The 23,620-nt window shown below is 42.1% G+C and overlaps 1 protein-coding gene across 1 annotated transcript in view; it reads left to right on the top strand.

Annotated features, from left to right (window-relative positions):
• Positions 1-23,620, top strand: part of LOC144791348 (uncharacterized) — a 61,296-nt gene that overhangs the window by 4,244 nt on the left and 33,432 nt on the right. Inside the window, exons 2-4 of the mRNA XM_078666026.1 lie at positions 1,943-2,177; positions 8,010-8,090; positions 10,496-10,576. Of these exons, the coding sequence (XP_078522152.1) occupies positions 1,952-2,177; positions 8,010-8,090; positions 10,496-10,576 (388 nt within the window). The 5' untranslated portion in view covers positions 1,943-1,951. The remainder of the gene's footprint in view (positions 1-1,942; positions 2,178-8,009; positions 8,091-10,495; positions 10,577-23,620) is intronic.

Here is a 23,620-nt window from a genome sequence, read left to right as displayed (position 1 = left end):
ATCAGAGTTTGTAAAAAACTTTGGAGAGGCCCTGTTTAAATTCCTGCAGGACCCAGCTCTCAAGATGGTAGAAGAGTTTTCTCCCCCGAATGCACTGTAACAAAGGCCACTGGAATTATGCGGGAATGGAGGACCAAATTATGTGGTTCATATAAACTACTAGGAAGAAAAGCGAAATATGCAGAATAATGCAGCACATTCTGTGTTGGTATTATTTCACTATTTTGTAATTTTAAGAACTATTGATACTATGTCGGCAAATATGTCACCTCATTAAGTCTAGTTTAATGACTCAATCCAGCAATCACTAGCAAAGTGAAATCTAATCAGTTGCCCTTTGTAAAGGGCCTGTCACAGCACTGCACCAAGAGTGTGTTTTTTTTTAGAAACGTTCGATCTCTTTAAGCTAGAAACATGTCTCATTGATATCTTAAACTGATTTAGCAGATGGTAGATAACGTGACAAGGGCACAAAAATCATAATTATGCAGAAAACACTGCAGCTGCAAAATCGCATATTTTCTGTAGCTCTTTCTATATGGACATTGAAGTCTTTGAGGGCGTGACGTCTCCTTTGTTGCGGGTGATGTTGTGGTCTATGAGTCCCTGGTTATATGTAAAGGTGATGCTACTCGTGAGCAGTTGAGGGACTGAGGTCGAGAGAACACGATGTCACTAGATTTCAAAGACTCAGGCCTCGACTATGACTTTTTGGCGGAGCGGTGGCGCGGCAATGCAGACCGCCGTGCCACCGTTCCGCTGATAGTCGCCGCAGCCCGCCACCCAGATTATGAGTTTTCGGTAGTCTGGTAGGCAATGTGGTGGTCCCATGGAGGTGCCTCTTTTAACCGCATCGTTGTGGCGGCTTTTCCCGCTGTGCCCGGCGATTTTAAAAACCCCGCGGTTCATGACGAACTCAGCTCGTCATGAGCGTACGGCAGGTTACGCTCATGACGAGCTGAGCTCGTCATCAGCCTGGAAGGGGTTAGAGGCCACAGTGCTTCTGAAAAAGTCACCGCAATGGGACTGCACTACAAGGTTCCTGCACGGCATGGACTCAAAAGTCCATGCCGTGCAGGAACCTACGTGCATGCACATGGGGGTACATGTTATACCCCCTGTGTGCATCCACATGCGGGTGAGGCACTGGGGGCCCTATAGGGCCCCCTTTGTTTCCACTCCTCCAAGGTTTACATGGAGGAGGAACCAGGGTGCAAGTGAAAGGTGTCCCAAAACCGAAACACAGCTACTCAACTGATGTAACACAGGCAGAGGTTGCAATTCAATTATATAGATAGTTCCTAAGATGTAGTTTTAAAAGAAAATACACTTTTGTGTATTTGTTTCTGTAGAGTAACAAAATGTATTGCACATTTTAGGCTAATGCTGCGGCACAGCATAGCCCTCCCACTTGCATATTTTTCTAGTGCTTCCATATGTTCAATCTATTGTGGTGGGGAAGAGGAAGTATGGTGCCTGATTATCGTGAACTAAATATTCTCAGACAAACATATTGTATTCTAAAGACCACGTTGTGACCACAGCAAAATAAGATCCTTTTGTTTTTATACATCAAAAAAAGGATGCGTTGCTTCACCCTTTTGTCTATATCTTAAGTTCTCATCACCCAATTTCTTACCTTCATTTTGATTTAAAACTCTTCTTGTTGCAAATACCCAGCCTTGGCCGCTGCAGGTAAGAGCGGTGGGGCCGGCCGATTTCGAGAGACGACCACGAGGGAAAATTAAGCAAATCATTGATTTTCCCTTGTGATCGTCGGCTCCACCCCTCTTACCTGCAGCGACTGCGGCTACAAATACTTAGACCTATATTCTACATATGTACAGTAGAATATAGGGGGTGCACATGTGGGAATTTGTATAATTGACCCCATTTAACATTTACTGTGTGGCAAATGTGATATATTCCTTCATTTCTACAGGTAGATCACATGATGGATAGGTGGGTGTTTGGTGGTGTCCAGCTTCTCCTGGCCTTTGTCTGTGTTGGAAATGCTGTGCCAAGTACCCCCGTTAGTGTGGTGGACCAAGCAGCCATGTGCCAAGAAGTGCTAAGCAGCAGTCCGACCCCGATGTCTGTGCCCTGGAGCTGCCTGTGCTACTCCTGCAAGGGAACGCAGGGTATCCCAGGGTCCAAGGGAGCCCCAGGAGCTGCAGGTAAGGGGATGAATGGCACAATAGCCTAACGCTATCTAAACACCTTAAGTCACGAAAAAAGGGCACACACATTCCCTGAAAAACCACACACTTAAAGGGTACTAGCGATTTCGTGAGGACTAACACGAAAACCCACAGAAACTCATTGGTTGTGGTAAGCAACGCACAGTGTACACTATATCTCATGCCGCATTTCATGCTCAGTACACCACTTTGCCAATAATTTATGAAAACAAACCTGTTTCCCAAGAGCAATATATGGCGTGTGGAGTTTTTCACATATGTGTTTTCCAACCCTAGCTAACCTTTAACAGTTTTTGTGTCAGGTATGTAACGAAAAGAGGCAGTTAAAAGTTAGTTATGGTTCATCAAGCATAAAAGAATAAAAGCAATGACATTCTCCAGCTGTGTTATGCAGTGCAATATATATATATATATATATATATATATATCAGAAGTTCCTCCGCTCAGCAGCGCCAGCAAACACTGTGTATCGGCCTCCAATTCTTTATTGGGTCAGCTCACAGGGGTGAGCTGACCCAATAAAGAATTGGAGGCCGATACACAGTGTCGTTGTTCTTTGCTGGCGCTGCTGAGTGGAGGAACTTCTGTTATTTTAAGGACCGTTACTTGGGTGGTCCTCTTAACGACACACCCGCTGATTTGCTGATTTGGAAGGCGACGGCTTATCCTGAGTACGGAGGAATAAAAAAAAAATTATATATATATATATATATATATATATATATATATATATATATATATATATATATATGACTCACACCACCTGCCATGATGTGCTTTTAATAAATTGTCTTTTTTTTCACATGCCATCGATAAAAAGGTGTACTGGGAATCAGCTGCAGTTGGTGTATGTAAGAGCGGTGGGGCCGGGGGGCGTGGAGGAGGGGGATTCGACAGATGACCACAAGGGAAATTAATTTTCCCTTGTCTGTCGAAATACCCCCCCCCCACCCTCCCTCCCGGTCCTACTGCCCCTAAGTGCACGGGCCGGGCTGCTGGGAATGGAATGCACAGTGAGCCTTAGTGTGTGCTGTGCATTGCAACAATAACTGGAGAATTTCTGTGTTTTGGGGTTTGTGTTAACTGATCCATGACAAACCTTTTTTCAATCAATGTCAGTTTTTTTTATTGTCTACATTGACCTACTATATACCCATTCTGCTCTGCTCACGTCCGTCAGCCACACCCTTTCAGCCATGTTCAATGGGGGCTGGCCACATTGCCTGCCTATCCTTACAGTGGACTTAATTTGCTGTCTGCCAAATTTCAAGCAGATTTGGTATACAACACCAAAGGTATTAGTGAAATGTATCTTTTATTGCCCCTCATTTATCTTTGGCTACCTAATAGATCTTCTCAAAACTTGACATAACCAGCACAAAGCTAAACATCTGTCAAATTGTGAATGTATTAGCCAAACAAAGCCACATTTATTAGCAATTGAACACTTCTTTGACCGCTCTGTTAAATCTGCCCTCCTTTATGGACCTGCATGAAACCGAGAAAGTGAAGAATAGGCTAAATATGCAAAGTCTCTGCCAAATTTTGTGAGGATATGTCAAATTGTGGCAAAGGTATTTATTTAGTAACTCAAAAATGGTTTTACTTTCCCTTTACCTCTTGGCCCTTCCCCTTAATGGATTAGCACGAAAGCTTAAATACCTGAACTGAATGTAACTTGCTAACTTCCTGACACATTTGATGCAGATACATGAAGCAGCACTAAGGATATAAGCAATTAAATATTTGATAGGGCCACCCCATTTACTTTTGTTGATCCCACCGTGATGGAGTAGTAGAAAATGACATGTCAATACAAAAACAACCCCCCTAAACTTCTAACAAGTTTTGTGCAGATGTGTCACACATTGCCAACGTTATTAGCAAATGAACACTTTTGTGCCCCTCCCCTCTTTTGAAGAGCACACCCTTGGTGGTTCTTCATGGATATAAAAATGCCTTGAGAAGATTAAACATGCTACATTTCTGCCGAATTTCATGAAGATCCAGACAACGGTACCAACGTTGTTAAATAAAACATCAATTATATTTTGGACCCCCCTTTTAACTTTCGCCTTCAGTGGATCTGCACAAAACCTGAAATAACTGACCTCTTTGCCTCTTGTTAACTGCCTGCTACATTGATGAAGATTCGTCAATCTGGAATTACCAAAAGTATCTGCAAAACGTCTTGGCAAAATTTATAAACAAATCAAAAAAATTGATTTTTAATTGGCCAGAAATACAAGTGCTAACACTTTCAAGCCCACCTGACACCTTTTTCAAACTAATATTTCAAAAACTACGGAACGCAATTACACATCATGAAAAGTTCACTTTCTAGACAAAGTTCTATTTTTACAGTGTAAATATTTTCAGTAGTTTTCCTGTACTTGTGAGCAAAACTTTCCATGAGAGCTAAAATGGGAAAACATGTATTTTTTGGCACCCCCGAGTTAAGTTTTTTCTTCTACATAGAAGTGCACGAAAATTGGCATTCTGGACGTTACTTGCGTATGCTAAGAAAATTGGGGCAGGTCCGTCCTCAGGAGCCAAAGGTATAGGCTAATCAAAAAATACCTTTTCAATAGAAAGTGCAGCTGAACCAAAACTACACAGTGGTGACTGCCACTGGGTAATATATTATATTTCCCGAGGGATAATTTCTCCATGTATGTGTTTTAATAGAGTTTACTGTTGTGGGATTGAGCTGCCAACTCCTTGTCAGTGCTCTCAAGAGGTTTAAACCCATGGAACTTCCCACCTAGCCCCACTATGTATCTCTTCAGAGGATAACACCCCTGTGACTCACCTCAGCAGTTACACTGAAGGCATCCTAAAAAAGAAACAAGCCGGCAGCTGCCCTCACTATTCCAAATGTATGCATCCCCAGAGCGAAAGCACATGGAACTCTTCTAGCAACCCCCAAGTCAGACTCACAAAAAGGAATAGACCCATTCAAGACACAAACCATCTCTACAAATATTGCTCCAGATGAATTACGACCTCATCTGAGGCACCTCAGCCATCCTGGATATTCAAAAACTCGTGAACTTACCTCACCGTCCCCACCACAGGTATCCCCACAATCTCCGAAATGTACTTTATAGTTCTAGGGCAGATATGCACCTAATTAGAACATTGGAATGTTGAGCACTCCTTTGTAGACAATGGAGTGCTCACTGGCGTAACGAAAAGTGAGGGGGCCTCCCTGCACGGTACTTAGGGGGGCCCCCTCCGGGCTCAATCAGGAGCTCTCGCGGCAAGAGTTCAGTACCGAGGGGGCCACTTGGAGCTAGGGGCCCCCCGAACCGCGTGGGCTGCGGGGGCCTGTGTTACGCCCCTGAGAGTGCTCTGAGCTTCTACTGGCCGATAGAAACCTGGAGAGCAACATTCCAATGTTGTTTTCCTTCCACAGCTGCTGCTGCGAACAAAGGCCTCTCAAACCCCGAGGGGATTTAAACAACCTCGGACCCAGAGAGCGTTTGTTTTTACTACTTAGAACATTCTGCCCTCTAGATGCGGAATGTTCAAATAGCTTTAGAGCCCTCCTAGTGGGCTCTACCGGCCATGAAAGGCCTGCTCCCTTGTTAAAGGCCCTCCCCTTCAGCTCGGGCCTTTAACCCTGGAGCGGGCCTTTAATGGCCGGTAGAGCCCACTAGGTCAGGCCGTAAGGCTATATGAAAACACCCTGGAATGCAGGTGTCATTTAGACACCCATGGATTTGCACATAACTCATCTCATCAGCCCTACTGCAAGTATATATAATTATAAAAATGCCCCTGCTTTGAAAGCATCATCGGATGGATATAAATTGAAACAACTCACGTCACCTAAGATACCATGCTGCACACACCCCAAAAGGAAATCACATTAGAACTCATCATGCCAGCATCACCGCAGTTATTTCCAGAAGGAAAATACCCTGAAGTATGTTATCAGTATCCCCACTGAGGGATAACAACCCTATGATCCACCTCACCAACACTCCATTATATCACTTAGTCAATCTCACAAGTGCCCTCAGTAAGAAACACCAAGGGACAGATTTACAACTAAAGTGGCGGAGCACGGCATTAAGCCAAAAAAGACCAACGTCACGCTCCGTCACTTTAGAAACGCAGGGCTGCACCATATTTACAACAATACGGTGCAGCCCTGCATTTCTCCCTGTGTTAACGCTACATTTAGCTGCCTAGTGCCAATGTAGGCACCCGTGCACATAATACAAGGATGCCTGCATTGTAGGAATGATTGTTTATGTACAGGAAGGTGTTGCTTCCTGCATATAAACAATCCAGAATGGTTATTTGTAATGTGCAGGAAGGGACCCTTTCCTGCACATAAAAAATCATGCATGCCATTTTGCTGTTTCTATGTGTGCTGCACAATGCATCCCATCCTTGTAAATATGAGGCAGCGTCAAAATCAAATGGTGTTGGGGTAGAACGCCCACTGCAACACCCATTGTCCAGCCCTTTCATGCTAAGTGAAAGGGTGTCTTATTCACAAGGTGGTGTTTAGCCACTTTAAGTGCCTTAACGCTGCCCTGTGAATAAGCCGAGGACCCTATCGCCATAGGAACGTCCAAAAACTTGACGTTCCCGTGGCGGTAGGGGGTTGTAAATATCCCCTAAATTGTAAGATCAGACTTGTTTAGCGCTGGAAGTAACGTGAAAGTAATGCAAAGCAATGCGCTTCTTTTCATTACTTAGCGCCAAGGGAGCGTATCACGGGTCGAGCATGGGCATTCCCATGCATCTACCCGAGGTTTCTGATGCTAAACCCAATTTACTAAATAAAGTAGAGAGTGTTTAGCGTCAGAAAACTGCACCCTTTTGAAGTAGTTGCATTGAAGGAGAAATGCTTTCATTTCTCCTTCATTTCATATGCACTGTACAGCACACATACAAACAGGGAAATGTTGTTGAGTAAGTCTATGCATAGTATTTTGTACTGGAATGGTTCCCTTCTAGTACAAAACCAATGCTAGACTCACAGAGACACCCCTGAACCATGGCGCAAAGGTGCAGCTAATATCAGCGCCGGAGCTAGGGAAAGGAGAGGACAGTGCCATTTTTCAGTAAATGTGGTGCTCTCCTATTCACGCAGCCCAACATTTGCGGCTGCTGCACCGCGTGAAAATGTGGCAAATATGTCCCTAACTTTCCGCAAAGAAGACTGAGGCATCATTATAAAATATCACCACAGGGACATTTTTGCCGCATTTGAGGGATCCCCACGGGGAACAGCTAGAGGCAGATCTACCAACAGATAAAAACAACCTGGCACGTGCAGTCTGTATATTTCTTGACTAATCTTCACAGACAAACTGTACGTGGGCTAGATATCAGGCAGGGTTCTCCATACGCACTATGTATGGTACAGATGATTTGGTCTCAGCAGGTTTTCGTCAAAGCTCATCCTAACAAATTAATCTCAGAGCTTCACTTCCATCCTATTCACCCTATAGGAACTTCATTGAGAGAGCACCCTTCTCCCTCTAAATTGTGGATCTTTGCCGGGTCTGGTGGCTCAGTGGACGAATGTGTCCACTGCCGGGGTCTGTGTTCAACCTCATGGTCACAAGTTAAAATCCTGGCGGGTCCACTCAGCCTTTTATCCGTCTGGGATTGATAAAATGAGTACTATTGTCATCTGTTATTCTGTGCCAAGATGCCTACGGGTGAACGTGCGCTTGACAAATATACATTGTTATGTTATGCTTCATCCACGTCATTGTCATTGCTATTATTGCTTTTGTCACATTTTTTGGTCACTATCATGCTCTCCTATTCCCCTTACAGGTAGTGCTGGAAGTCCTGGTATGAGAGGTGCGAAAGGAAGCCCTGGAGCAGCAGGTCTGCAAGGAGTGCAAGGACCAAGAGGCAAGAAAACAGATCATTCTCTTCTGAAATTCTATATATAATTCTTTAATTGTCACAGTCACCACCAAATATTATAAGGATACTTTGATTACATTCATAAAGTGCACTACTAGCCCAAAGGGCTGACACTGATTAGTGGATAAATTGTAGCACTAGCCACATCTACTACATAAATAACAGAGACTTTAGGACCTTACAAAATTTGCTCTGATCTGCCATAACAATGGATGCTAAGTGAGCCAGAGGACAGTGGCTGGACCAGTAAAGCTATTTCCCCAACGTAACTTGTCTGAAAGAAAACATTTCAAAGTGCTCCAGTATGCAGACCTCCAGGTTCGTCATGATATGAATTTGCGCAATCTAATCTGCATTTCTTATAACCAAGGGCAATTTATTCATAGAACAACAGAGAGGCCTGCAACCTCGTCTTTAGCCACGAGAAAACACAGTGGCGGGGACAGAGAAGGTCCTCTATCTCTTCTAGATGAGTGCTGCTGATCCATGGGAAAAGGGAGTGACTTACATCATCTTTAACCGAGGATACCACTGCCCACATCTCCTCTAATCAGAACCTCCCTAGGAATAGGGAGTAACATACTTCATGATTCTTTTCAATCTTTTGACCAAAGGCAAACCATAGATGGGAAAAGACATTGGCTGCATCTCCGGTAATTGACAACAAGAAACACATGAGAATAGAAAGAAGCCTATGTCTTCTCTAACCAGGGGACAGCCCGGGCATGCACTCTGGGAAGGACTTGTACCTCCAATCATAGCACATTTTGATTTGGGCATAGCTAATGACCAGTTAGTCTCTTCCTAAAAAGCTCTTCCGCTCTGTGTACAAAGAAAGTTCTGTACCACATATCTTTATTGGCCCAGTCCAGTCCAGTCCTACATGTAGTGAACTGTATTCCTGACCTCAACTGACCTTCTCCTGGGAAGGGAGAGCCATCTCTGTATTTACTCAAGTGTGAGTGTACTCTGGATGGGAGATGATGGCCTCGCTATCTGATCCTAGGTGATGTCAGCTTGGCACATACACACTTGGGTATCTCACTCCACCTCGCCCTTCCATATACATACGCAATGACATCTGCACCCTCAGTGGACTGTTCATCAAGCACAACATATGTCTTGAGCAGCTGATCTTGGCTGAATTTGGAATCAGGTACAAAGACTGACCTGTGTATCTAAAACTTGCAAACCCTTTCCGAGTCACAAAAAAGGATCTTGGGATCCGATTCTCACTGGCATGAGGACAGGATCTAACCTGTGCCTCTAACAATGCCAGATCTGCTACTGGTCGCACTGACCATATGATATGGGAATATCAATTGTTAAATATTGTGCCACAAAAATACTGTAGCAAAAGTATGGATAACCGAAATATGACAAGTTACGTATATCTAGGTAAGCATAGGTTGACGCCACTTACCTCCACTTATGTGTAGCTTGACTACGTATATGTCTTCAAAGTCTGTAGATGTGGATCTAGAAATAGTAAATCTACCAATATTTAGTTACTGCCTCAATATATTGGTTCCAAACATTTTCCCTTTGATATTGTTGTGGTTATATTTCTTTTGTTGATATTCCGACATACATCCTGTACAGAAGCGACTCAATACTGGTAGAACTGTTTGCGGGAACACGGGCGACTTGGTGTAATCAATACTAGCTGATCCTACTCTGAGTAAAGAACATCCTGCATTTGCAAAAGTGTCTGACCCTGCTCCATCTACAGAGAATGTCTTTTATGTCTGATTCCAGCTGATCCTCAGGGCGAGTGACTTCTTTATCTGTTATTGATTGACTGATAGTGTCATGGGTACAGAGAATGACTGACTCAGTCTCTGGCTTGTCCTGCGTCTACCCACAGAGAATGACTCATGTATCGGATACTGACATGTCCTGCTGTAGCCAGGCTCAGAGATTCCCCTGTATATACAATACTGACTAATCTTGCTCTGGCCTCAGAAGATTGCCTTTGTATCTAATACCGATAGTTCTTCCTCCGGTCACAGGAGATGACACATTACATGCATCTGATTCTGACGTACACTGATGTGTATCATCCAGCTCACGCATATCCTAAGCTGGGAACAAGGGTGTTCTGCCTAAATCTATGCTGGAAATGGAAATGAGCTCACCTGGGTCTTCTTTGGATCCTGCAACCTATACGTCCAATATCAACTGACTTTTTACGGAGAAAAAAACCTAAATATTATTTCGAGCACAGTAGATTATGTTATTAACATGGAAATAAATGAACCTCAGTTTTAGTCCTTCAGACATGGGGTGGCCATCACGCCATGAAACAGAATGTTATTATTAAGAATTATTCTTAAAAATGTTTTATTAAATCATTAATTCCTACTTTAACTCCTTGCTTTGTGTTTCAGGCTACAAAGGAGCGGCAGGAAATCCAGGAGATCAGGGACCACCAGGAAACGTAGGGATGAAAGGCAATCCTGGAGATAAAGGTAAGCTAGGATGATGTAAGAGAAGGGAGGTTGCAGTTGTGGGTGTTACCAATGTCCTAATGTGCATTTGACTACTCCATAGGAAGCTCCCACACCTGTGAAACATGGCAACACTTCTGTATTAACAGGACAGCCCAAAAAATAAAGTGCAGGGATCCAAGGTTTTTCTTAGGTGTCTGTCACCGGTGATGACTAATGCCAGAGTCAACAAATATCGAGTCATGATTCCACCTCACGCCTCTTTCTTCAACCACAATACCCTTCCTGACTTCTTTTGCTTCCAGGTTCCTTTTCATTCTTTCCTTGTCAACGTTTTGCCATCTTTCTTTTCTTCCTGCTCTCTCCCTGTTCCGTTTTTCTCTTTCCTGCTCAGGGTCAGGACAGGGTCCGATGATAAAAAGTAAGTCTGGGTACCCAAAAATGATTTGTTGGTGACTATCCCCTACAACCACCTGCACAGACTAAGCACTGTCCATATCAAATCTCATCTGTGACTGGCCACCATTCAGTCTGTTTGTTCTTCACCCCAAATTCAGCAGGTTTATTTTCTGCTTGAGTACCCCTATAATTGTGCCGGATTTGCGTGGGTTCCACTTGGCTCTACCACTTGACTTCAGTTACACCATTTGCAACTTGGGGGGGTCAACACTAAACTCCCCTGTTCACACAACTAACCTTACTTAATTGATATTAGGCTCGAAGGTTGTTTCTTCCATGGTGCTTTAGTAAAGGTATGTCTTAACCAGACTTAATGGTTGACCAATGCAAATATCACTTTAGGGCTCAAGGTTTGCCTGGGCTGGTGGTTACAACGTAAATCTGTTTTGTACCAAGCCATCTGTCCAAGCATTAAACTAGCATTTACAAAGAAGACATCCACGTTCATTCATTTTGAGACTCATACAATATTATCTTGGCTGCTTTGGGCTTTTTTTGGAGGCAGATGGAGACTGTCTGCCTGAACTCAGGTTTTAAATAACCTCAGGCAATTGCCCCTCTTCTTTTCCACCTAGGCTTACACTTTGGCCGTGAGTTTCAAGATATCAGCTTTTAGTTCATTATTCCCATTTCTGCTCTTACTCATAACATACAAAAATATCCTTGAATAAGGTTTGCACCCTGATTATCGAGTAGGAAACATCATAGGATTTTGACAAACTATTGAAAGGTAAGCATGTATATATTTTCTATATCTGTATCTAACTTCACATAGATGTATCTTGACAATATAGATGTATATTCAAGAAAGATGTGGAGTCAAGAATAGAAAATCTATACTTCCTCCATACACACTTTAGTCCCTCAATATTTTGTTAATTATTTTAGGGTATCACTGTATTTCTATTTTCAACTTTAAGTAATACAATGTTGAAAAAAGATTTCCTATTGTTACTTATCACAAAAGCTAGAGAAAAATCTGAATATGTTTTTCAGGCCTAATTATTTTCTCAGAAGAAATTTCACATCTCTTTATATATATGGTTTCTTTATCATTCTTTCTTCCACTGCTCCACTTCCTCCACGCTTATTTTAACTTTTATATTTCTTGGATTCCATACGAAAATAATAACACGTATTTATGCAATATGCAGATGTTGATCTACCAAAAAAATATGCTGCAGTCCTTTTATTATACCTTATTTAATTTTGGATTTCATAATTTATGGCAAAATCTAATTTCATTGTGGACTTCTAACAACAATGAATATCCTATCAACAGAGTAATGGAGTAAAGCAATTGATGTAAATCATGTAAGTCAGGCCACAAAAATGGGCTTTTAGGTCTGTCCTGCTCCTTTTTCTAGGGAAGATGGTCACTTGTCCTGACACGTTTCGGTTACCACCGTGACCTTGATCACATGAGGTAGCGTCATCAGTGCTGAGTTTAAAACCAGTTCACATCCGATCACATGGTTTATTTATTTTATTTATTGAGTTTTATATAGCGCTGGCGAGACCCTGAGGTATCAGAGCGCTTTACATGAGGAAGAAACATTGTTTAAGAACATGGTTACAAAGTTACATCAGTTACTGGATCATAGTTACAGGAATTACATGAGTACAAAAGCATAGCATAAACATGAGGAAAACAATAGGCAAGGGGAGAGAAGATTAGGAGAGAGTGGGAAGTAATAGAGGAGGTAGAAGGAGAATAATGGAGAAAAGAGGAGGGGGAGGGTGTAGAAGGCACAACGGGGACACAAGGAAAAACAGTGTCTGACATCCGGCTGGGTAGGTGACGGCCAAGGGGTGAACCAGAGCCAAACTCCTCTATAGCTGCGTGGGACAGCTCCACCGGTCATCGGCCAAAGGTTGCTCGGGCACCGCAGTACATATAGAAAGGTTACAGTTCTCGCCTAAAGGGCATAGTCCAAAAGTTCCATCAAGCGCGCCGGTCACGGTGTACGGTGCTGTGCTCCCAGTGTAATGGGATAAAAACCCAGGTCTCCACAGTGTGAGAGTCCCTTGTCGCTGTGGCCTCTCTCAGAGGGGTCTCTGAGACTCCAGGGCATAAATGCTGGATCCCTACCCAACAAGGAGAGAAGGAGTGCTTTGGATAGGGCCCACTCATGGTGGCCATTATTAGAAAATTGGAGTGGCAGATGTACCCTGAGGTGGCCATCTTAGGGTCAGGCATTGGGCACAACTCGCTACACTCCTCGCGTCTGGTCTTCACACTGCTCCTCATTGGTCCCATTGGCCTCCCGCTGGGTTTTTCAGCTGTCGGCGGGATGAATGCGCCCCCCACGTCCACACCTCCTCACCTCCGCAGCGGCAGGTGTAGTGCTGAGTAGTTCGACATGTATTTTGCGATGATTTGAGAAGCGGGGGAAGAGGGGGGCTGCAGAGAGAGCCTAGCTGGTCCAAGAGTGGCAAGGATACTAGTATGGCATAGGCGTTACAAGATGGCTGCTGTATTTTATGTTGTGTCTGATGGAGGTATTGCAGACCTTTGTGTTTACAGGGAGGAAGTCCTCTGTTTCTTTTTGTTGTTATTATCGGCTGGACTCTTGTGCCCTAGGCAGGACGAAAATGGCCCAAGTTGAGAAATGGTGCCTGATTGTAGACGAACCTCTGGAGGGGATTAGAGCCATCAATTATTTATTTCAGGCATTGTTGTTATTTGAAAGCCCTTCTTATTTAGCCTTAGCACGTTTAACATTGATGTTGTTGGTGCTACCAGCAGTTTATCTATCCAGAGAATATGCTTGTGACAAGACAGTTTAGCACTTGGATCCAGTGAGTGTTGTTCGGTCCTGGGGGGAGTTGGGCAGGCAGCCACACACAGCAAAGCAAGAAACCTCTGTTCGAGAGACCCTTTTTGCCCAGTCTGTTCAGTCCTGGGGGGAGGGGGCGGGCACTCTATATGGAAAACAGACTATGTGCACACATTTTCTTAGCTTATTTCATTACGTGTTGCTAGTGTATTAACAATGGACTCTATGTTGCTCAATATTCAAACATAACTGCAGAAAAAAAGATTCATGATTATTATCACTACTCGAGTGAAACCAGCAAATGTTAACGTTCAAACGACTTGATCAGCATTGGGCAGATGGACATATCATATACCTATTCAGACATTCCTGATTGTATATAAGTATACACGGAAGAGATTACGGTGTTCTATTCATACGATGAAAACCCTAATGTTTCAAATTTATTTAAATATACAAATATATTAAAACATTATAAATTTATAAATATGTGCAAAGCTTTGTCTTCCACCTATTAAAATGAATGAATAGTATGCCTTAAAACATGGGGACTCCTGATTGCTATCTGCATTGTGCTTGTTGTTCAGCATCACCCCTTGACATTGGAGTAAAAAATATAAAATAACCTGTTATTGGTCCACCTGTCTTCTGATTATCTCACTCAATCTTGTTATTAATTCTCGCTGCATACATGCTCTAAAGAAATGCCATATTACGCCTTCTATATCTGCATATAGTTGTGTTGAACACATCTAAACATCCATATATAAAGTGTAATGTGCAAAATCAATCTAAAGTGCTTAGTGTGTTAAACAATTATAATAAGTGCTAATCACTTGCTAAATATCTAGCTGAAAACTCCTGTATTCCTCTAAACATAATGGGTAAGAACTCATAAAGGAAAAGTCATATAAGAAAAGAGAGAATTTTTATAGGGCAGTTCTGCCATTTGGTCGCAAAAGAAGTTTCTGAAAACGGGCTATATATGTCAATATTGTTCAATTCAGCGGAGATTAGGTACAAACATTTTCTTTAGGGGGTAAAGTGCAAATGCTGGTCTTACGTGCATAAATAGATCTAAGGTGCAGGGGTAAATATGAAAAGGAGCTGAGGTGTGTGAATCCCTCCTTTCTAATGTGCAAATATGCATAAATAATTAAATAAATACATAAATGCACACAGTCAAACATGAGGAATTATCATTTTAAGATCATAAGGGGATGGTGATATCAGGAAAACATGTCTCTTAGTTAGAATTTGCCATTAAAAATACGCGCTCCTCTGGTGCGATGGGTCCCGATGAGGTCCCCATCTCTGTTTTAAAACAACAGGCGGAGCTATGGAGCAAAATACTTTTTCCTGTGTTTAAATTCTGTTTTGGTAGTGGAATAGTCCCCCCTTCCTGGAAAGGGAGTATCCTTGTCCCTTTATACAAAAAAGGGGCAAGAGACCTCCCTCAAAATTATCGTCAAATTGCCTTACTTGACGCTATCGGTAAGGTATTTGCAAAATGCATTCTCACTTTAATCAACGATTGGGTACTTGAGTTTAAAATCCTGCCCTTTGAGCAAACTGGTTTCAGGCAAAATCATGGAACGTTAGATAACTTGACTGCACTCCAGGTTATCACGGAAAAATATGTGAAAGTTCGCGGAGGGCACGTGTATGGTGCATTCATCGACTTCTCCACGGCATTTGATAAAGTGGACAGAACTTTGTTGTGGAGAAAGCTTTTCGACCTAGGGATGCCCCCCTTTCTTATTTCATTAATCCGTGCGCTTTATTCAGATACCTGGTGCAGAGTGCTTCTTGGCGGTGAAAGAGGTTTATCCAGAATAATACCCTCATCCAACGGGTTAAAGCAGGGGTGCCTTTTGGCTCCTTTGCTTTTTTCTTTATATATGGTTGATCTTCCTCTGGCTCTCTCAGCATGCTCGGGTATTGCTCCGTCCTTGGGGGGGGACCCCAATTGCATGCCTTATGTATGCTGATGATATTTTGATTCTCGATCTAACCCCAAAGGGCCTGAATAATCGCCTGCAAGCTCTTCATGAGTATGCTGGAAACCATTTTTTGTTGATAAATACTGAAAAAAGTAAAGTGATGTGCATGTCAGGAAGAAAGAAACCTAAATTTTCCAACTTTCCATGGACAGTAGGGGGCCAAAAACTGGAAACTGTGAATTCTTATACCTTCCTTGGTAAAATTGTGTTGAGAAATTTAAGTGAGAAAGCTCATATGGCCAATAATTCGCGGAAAGCTGTTTCGCAGGGAAAGAGTTTGGTATCCTTGTATAAAGCTACTGGTAGAAGGCATTTCTCTATACTATTAGATGTATTTAGAGCAAAAGTTCCTGCCTCCCTTCTTTACGGAATAGAGTTAATTGACCTAAAAAATTGGAGCGTCTTAAACTCCGCGGAAGGAAAAATTTTACGCAGTTTATTATCTGTTAGCACAGCGAACTCAACTCCGGCCATAAGACAGGAACTCGGTTTACGAAGCAGCTGGGTCCAGGGACTAGCTGGCATCGTACGCTGGGTTTCCAGTCTGGCAAGGAGTGAGCCTAACACCTTAAGACATCTTTTAAAAAAGGGAGCTGTTGGGAAACTTCAATAATTTCTCATCGATTGTAAAAAATTTTAGATTCGCTGTGGGTCAATTGCAATTGGATAAGGATGTTTTATTTTCTTTATCTCCTTATCAGTTAAAATCTCTTCTGAAATCCTCTACGTAGGTTTCAGACTAGATAGAGATTCGCGGATGGTGAAAAAAGGCTGTACGCCGGTTATTGAGTCCTGTCTTTTGAGGAAAGCTCAACCCTATATTCAATGGAATATTCCTCATGGCGTTAGACGCCTAATGTTCTTAGTAAGACAGGATTTGCTTCCGTTGAAATCTCTCCATTCCAAATGGTATGGCCTGTCACCGATTTGTGATTTTTGTCAGATGTATGATCAAGATTTGCCCCATGTCATCTTCGTTTGTCCAGCTTTGATGCCTTTTAGGCGAAGATGGTTAAGACCAATTTGCCTTCAACTTAACATTTTGTCTGCTACTGCTTTTTGGGCGGCCTTGATCTCCCTGCCAAATGAAATGTTTTGTTTTAAACTGTACAAGTTTTTTAAGTGTTTTTTGGATGTGTATTAATGCAGTGTTCCTGATGTTATAACTATCTTTGAAAATTTCTTGCTGTTCTGTATGTATATTTTATGTCTTTTATGTGGACCTCGTAAAGAGTTCCGTTAACATAATAAACTAAACTTGAAACTTGTCTCTTAGTTAAAAAACACGTTACAAAATTATCATAAATATCCTATATAATCCCATTAAAACCTTAAAAGAGACTAAAAAAAATCATATAAAAAGTATATTTTGATTGATATGTACATATAACCACTACAGCTTCCTTAACAATTAATCATATAGTCCAATATGTAAACTCTAAGTGTTTAGGAATTATACAATTAGTGATAAAAAATGGTAAATTTCATCATTATTGTTCAGACCGTTTGGTGCCTTGGAGTCTAGTTCTATAATCATACGCAACTCCAACCTCCTCAGTAGTTTTTTTCTATTCCCAACACGTCGTAATGGTGGCACTGAACCTATCACAAAATAGGTAAGGCATTCTAGATTGTTCTGATGCACGCTTTTAAAATGCCTAGCCACAGGATATGTTTGATCTGAATAAACTATTGCCCGCAGATATATATATATATATATATATATATATATATATATATATATATATATATATATATATATATATATATATTTTTTTTTTTTTTAAAGATTATCTGGTGAATAGCCACTATGAGAAGAAGAAAAAGAGAAAAATCACTGTTTCAGGCTTCTTTCCTTGCATGAAGTGCAAGGCCTGTAGAAACTCGAAAAAAGTCAAGGAATACTCAATTCCAGGCAAGAAAACAAAAAGCAAGATCACGAAATTGCTTAACTGTAATTCTGACTATACAGTGTACTGCTTGATATGTCCCTGTGGACAAAAATATATAGGGAGCACAGTAAAACCTACTAAATTGAGGGTCCTTGAACACATGAGGGCGATCACCACAAAAGACCCAAGCTACCCTGTAGCTCGTCACTTCGAGCAGAAACACAATAGCAATAGTAATTTACTAACATATTTCATTCTGGATCAATTAGTCAGAACAGAGAGAGGGGGCAACTGGGTAAAAAAACGGAGAACTCTAGAATCGAGATTCATCATCCAGTTACAGACCAAGGCCCCGGGTGGGATGAACAATGAAGAAGAGATGTGGACACACATATGAGAATCCCACCTCACTGTGTTATGTTTTCTTAGAAACCTGGAACAAGAAATGTTTGTGTTTATTCAGAAATGTATGCCCCCTTTTCCCTATATCTTGAGTATATCACAAAATTAAGATGAATGAATCACTTGAATAACGTTATGCCCATTCAGGGCGCGATAACTGAGCATAGGAAGACTGATTCTCTACATATCACTTAAACTGTGAACCTTTCTTGAGGACTCATGAATGAATTGTAATGAGTCGCGAGTTTTGAAGGCACCATAGGCGCCACTATACGAGAATGTACATTATAAAGTACTGGGTAGTGTGAATGATTGATTTTGACAATAATAGGAGTATAATTCTCATTTGAACCCAAGCATTTGAACTATATACTTGTATTTAATGCAGCATGAATATTGATTTACATTTTGTTTGGACCACTATAAGATGGCTGCCGCATAAGCACATTTGAAATGACTAGTTTTGTGCCTTCTTTTATGTTGTTGTGCATTGGATAGGGAACACGTGACATATGGTCACCATGTTTGTGTTTAAATAATGTTCAAAACAAACGCCAGTTTACACTGACGAAGGCGACAACGCCGAAACGCGTTTGTAAGCTGACTTTATCTGCAGAGAAATATCTGTAATAAAATACTTGGCGAACCCACGATGTACTGGCTTTGAGTGCTCTTAATTGTGGAAAATCCCGAGGACTGGGAGATTCCGGCGTTGTAAATATATTACGCACACCACTGTGCGGCAAGAGGCACCCGTGAACGTGTGGAGCGGCGGTGGGTGGAACCTGTGTGCCAAAAAATTGGATTACCGCTGGCCCCGCCGGGAAGACGTGCTAAGGAGCACAACTTGGCATATCAAGCGTCATATCGTGACTCGAACCAGGGAAAGACGACCGACCGTGAGGGAACCCGACGGTTGGGGAGATCCGGAACTGGTGAGTGGACGACGCTACATCTCTTTTGACAAATAACCCGGCAGACCACGTACAGCCATAGCGAAAGGACACGCCAAGTACAGATTAAATTAGACTATCTGCAGCAGGAAATGTTCACAGATAGCGAAATGGAAAAAGCGGCAGACACACTGTTTATCCGCCAAACTGGGGCAAGGAAAAAAGACATTCCTTCGCAGAGAGCGGAGGCACCCGACACCCTTACAAAACTCTTCTCGACGTTAGAGAAAATATACGAGCGAGAAATTCGTAAGTGGTGGGAGGCCACTAGCCTGCAAAAGTACTTGGAAGTTGGGAGAGTCCCAAGGGGACTAAGGATTTTATTAGTTCCATCGTACGAAAAACCTAACAATGATTTATTGCGGGAGTGGTCAGAATTCATGAATGATGTAATGCAAGGGATGCTGAAACTCCTAGTGAAACACGCATGGAATGACAGAACAAAATTACAAGAGGAGATTAAGGACATAGAGGCAAAGATCGGCGATGATAAGGATACAAAAAAGTGCGAGGAGTTGCGCGACTTAATGAAAAAACGGCTGATTGATTATGAAAACACAATCAAATTGAGGAAGCAATCCAAATTTATCCGCGATGAGAAAGATTATGCGAATGGGAGAATTCTGACATTCGCGCGGAAATATGATGCCCCTAGGAAAACGCTCCAACAAGAGAAATTAAGAAATAGAACCCCAGCAAGCACTGAGGAATCTGAAGTCTCAGAGGACGAATCAACAAGGGCCAGGAACGCAGAAGTATCTAGGGGTGCAGAAGGTGGTGATGATCACACTGTAGCAACAACAGCAACCCCAGAGTCCGATCCTTTTTTCGAGGAGTACGAGGTAATAAGAGGACTCAGGCAGCGACCCGCGGCAACCCCACATCCACCAAGAACCCCAAAAGGAAAACGAGGAGGGGTAAGTGGGGGAGTGCAAGGCAGATCCACCCCCGTGGTGACGAGGAGCACCCGAGGCAAAAATTGGAAATGAATATAATGATGCCCAAAGAAAACACCATTATAAACCTATCTGATCGTGAACTGACACCAAAGGAGGAAGAATTATTACAATTTGGATTATCTTTCTGCCCAACTCCAACGTTTGATTATACGCAGACACGGATAGATCTGTTTAGGTTTATCAGGAAAATGAAGTTACAGAAAATACATACTTTGAACCCGAAGGTCGATACCAGACTCATAATAGGAGAAATCGATCCACTAGCAGCGATAACTGGGAAAGATTTACAAGCCATTGCTGTGGCTCAGACTTTGATTGGAACCAGTCATTCTCAAGACTGGGAGGTCCAACCCACACAAACATTGGAGGAGTGTGGAATAACACAGCAGGGTTGTAAAAGTGGAATGACAATCAAATCCAAAATCAATCCAAGGACACCGCATGATGGAATCGACACATTCCAAGAAATAGTCATTGAAGAACTTAAAGGTTTACAGACCGAAAAATTCAATTGGAAAAGAAGGAATTTGAGCAAGGAAGATTGGGCTATTATTCAAAATCTCAGGGAGGATGAAAACATTATTTTCAAACCTAGTGATAAAGGTGGGAACATTGTTATTTTGAATCGTAGCCAATATGAGGATGAGGCACTCTCTCAATTGAACAAGAAGGAACACTATATTGAGATCAAAAGAGAGAAACATACTGAAAGTATCAAGGCCTTCAATGACATGATTGGAAAATGGAAAGATAAAGGGATCTTGGACTTGAAAGATTGGGAAAATCTCAAATGTGAATTCCCTCAAATTGCCACATTTTACCACCTGCCGAAGGTTCACAAGAGTAAAATATGGCCTCCAGGTAGACCGATTGTGTCTGCTAAAGACAGCCTACTGGAAAAAACCTCAAGCTATATCGACAGCTTTATTGCCCCATTTGTGAAAGATCTCAGTTCGTATCTGAAGGATACGAAAGACTTTTTAAGGATTATACAGGATGTCAAATGGGAAGAGGATATGGTCTTAATAACACTAGACATTGCCAGCTTATATACTTCCATTAGACACGAAGATGGCCTGCTGGCAATGAAGAGTTTTTTGGACAACAGACCGATTAAATTTCGAAGCCACAACACTATGTTGTTAGAGCTAACAGACTTCTGTTTAAGAAATAACATTTTCTTATTTGCAGGAAAATTGTATCTACAGCTCCAGGGGACCGCGATGGGCACGTGCTTCGCCCCCAGCTACGCGAATTTATTCGTGGGGTGGTGGGAGAAGCACGTGGCCTGGGCGGGGGACAATGACAGATGGATGAATAGTATTATTTTGTGGACCCGCTACATCGATGATCTCTTTTTGGTGTGGCGTGGTCCACAGTCTGAAGCTGAGGAATATATTGCGGAATTGAATAAAAACAGTTTGAATCTTAAATTCACAAGCAATATCCGCAAGAGTGAGGTTTTCTACTTGGACCTTCGGGTCTATGTGGAAAATGGTTCCATTCAAACCGCGGTTTATAGAAAACCTACCGCGGGTAATACCATATTACACTCACGCAGCTATCATCCCCGCAGTGTTATCAATAACATTCCCCTTGGAGAGTTCTTGCGAATAAAACGCAATTGCTCAACTGCACAGGAGTTTGAAAAAGCAAAGGAGCAGTCGAGGGAAAGATTCTCACAGAGAGGCTATGGGAAAGGGATCTTGGATCGAGCAGAAATGAGAAGTGACCTAGTGGGGAGGAAAGATCTACTAACTGATAAACCCAAATCCCCAGATTCAAAGATCCGACTAATCACTGATTATTCAGAAAAATCTCCAGAAATTTTTAATATAATGCGGAAAAATTGGAGGATTTTGAAATCAGACCCCATAATCGGAAAATCCATATCGGAGTATCCGCTCATTACATATAGAAAGGGGAATTCCTTTAAAGATTATCTGGTGAATAGCCACTATGAGAAGAAGAAAAAGAGAAAAATCACTGTTTCAGGCTTCTTTCCTTGCATGAAGTGCAAGGCCTGTAGAAACTCGAAAAAAGTCAAGGAATACTCAATTCCAGGCAAGAAAACAAAAAGCAAGATCACGAAATTGCTTAACTGTAATTCTGACTATACAGTGTACTGCTTGATATGTCCCTGTGGACAAAAATATATAGGGAGCACAGTAAAACCTACTAAATTGAGGGTCCTTGAACACATGAGGGCGATCACCACAAAAGACCCAAGCTACCCTGTAGCTCGTCACTTCGAGCAGAAACACAATAGCAATAGTAATTTACTAACATATTTCATTCTGGATCAATTAGTCAGAACAGAGAGAGGGGGCAACTGGGTAAAAAAACTGAGAACTCTAGAATCGAGATTCATCATCCAGTTACAGACCAAGGCCCCGGGTGGGATGAACAATGAAGAAGAGATGTGGACACACATATGAGAATCCCACCTCACTGTGTTATGTTTTTTTAGAAACCTGGAACAAGAAATGTTTGTGTATATTCAGAAATGTATGCCCCCTTTTCCCTATATCTTGAGTATATCACAAAATTAAGATGAATGAATCCCTTGAATAACGTTATGCCCATTCAGGGCGCGATAACTGAGCATAGGAAGACTGATTGTCTACATATCACTTAAACTGTGAACCTTTCTTGAGGACTCATGAATGAATTGTAATGAGTCGCGAGTTTTGAAGGCACCATAGGCGCCACTATACGAGAATGTACATTATAAAGTACTGGGTAGTGTGAATGATTGATTTTGACAATAATAGGAGTATAATTCTCATTTGAACCCAAGCATTTGAACTATATACTTGTATTTAATGCAGCGTGAATATTGATTTACATTTTGTTTGGACCACTATAAGATGGCTGCCGCATAAGCACATTTGAAATGACTAGTTTTGTGCCTTCTTTTATGTTGTTGTGCATTGGATAGGGAACACGTGACATATGGCCACCATGTTTGTGTTTAAATAATGTTCAAAACAAACGCCAGTTTACACTGACGAAGGCGACAACGCCGAAACGCGTTTGTAAGCTGACTTTATCTGCAGAGAAATATCTGTAATAAAATACTTGGCGAACCCACGATGTACTGGCTTTGAGTGCTCTTAATTGTGGAAAATCCCGAGGACTGGGAGGTTCCGGCGTTGTAAATATATATATATATATATATATATATATTTCCGCTCACTTCCCACCTTCGTTCGGAGCACTCTTCGGCGGGTGCGGCAAGCGGCTGTGGGAGTCCGCTAACATGTACAGCTCAGGAATCCTCGCCCAATCAAATGGCAAAAATAAACCGCACTCACACGGGAGGAACGTTTCAGGTACTAGCTTCTTTTAATGGTAGGTAAACCTACCATTAAAGAAGCTAGTACCTGAAACGTTCCCCCGTGTGAGTGCGGTTTATTTTTGCCATTTGATTGGGCGAGGATTCCTGAGCTGTATATATATATATATGAATGTACAGCTGCTCACACAACCACTCACTCTCGCATACAGCTTCTCACCCACCCACCTATTCACCTATACAGCCATTCAGACGCACTCACTCACACACCCACACAACAAGTTACATACCCATTCACACATCCATGCAAGCACTCCCA

Source organism: Lissotriton helveticus, chromosome 11 (genome assembly GCF_964261635.1).
Source record: "Lissotriton helveticus chromosome 11, aLisHel1.1, whole genome shotgun sequence".
In the NCBI taxonomy this organism is placed as follows: Eukaryota; Metazoa; Chordata; class Amphibia; order Caudata; family Salamandridae; genus Lissotriton; species Lissotriton helveticus.
This window is presented reverse-complemented; position numbering and strand designations above follow the sequence as displayed.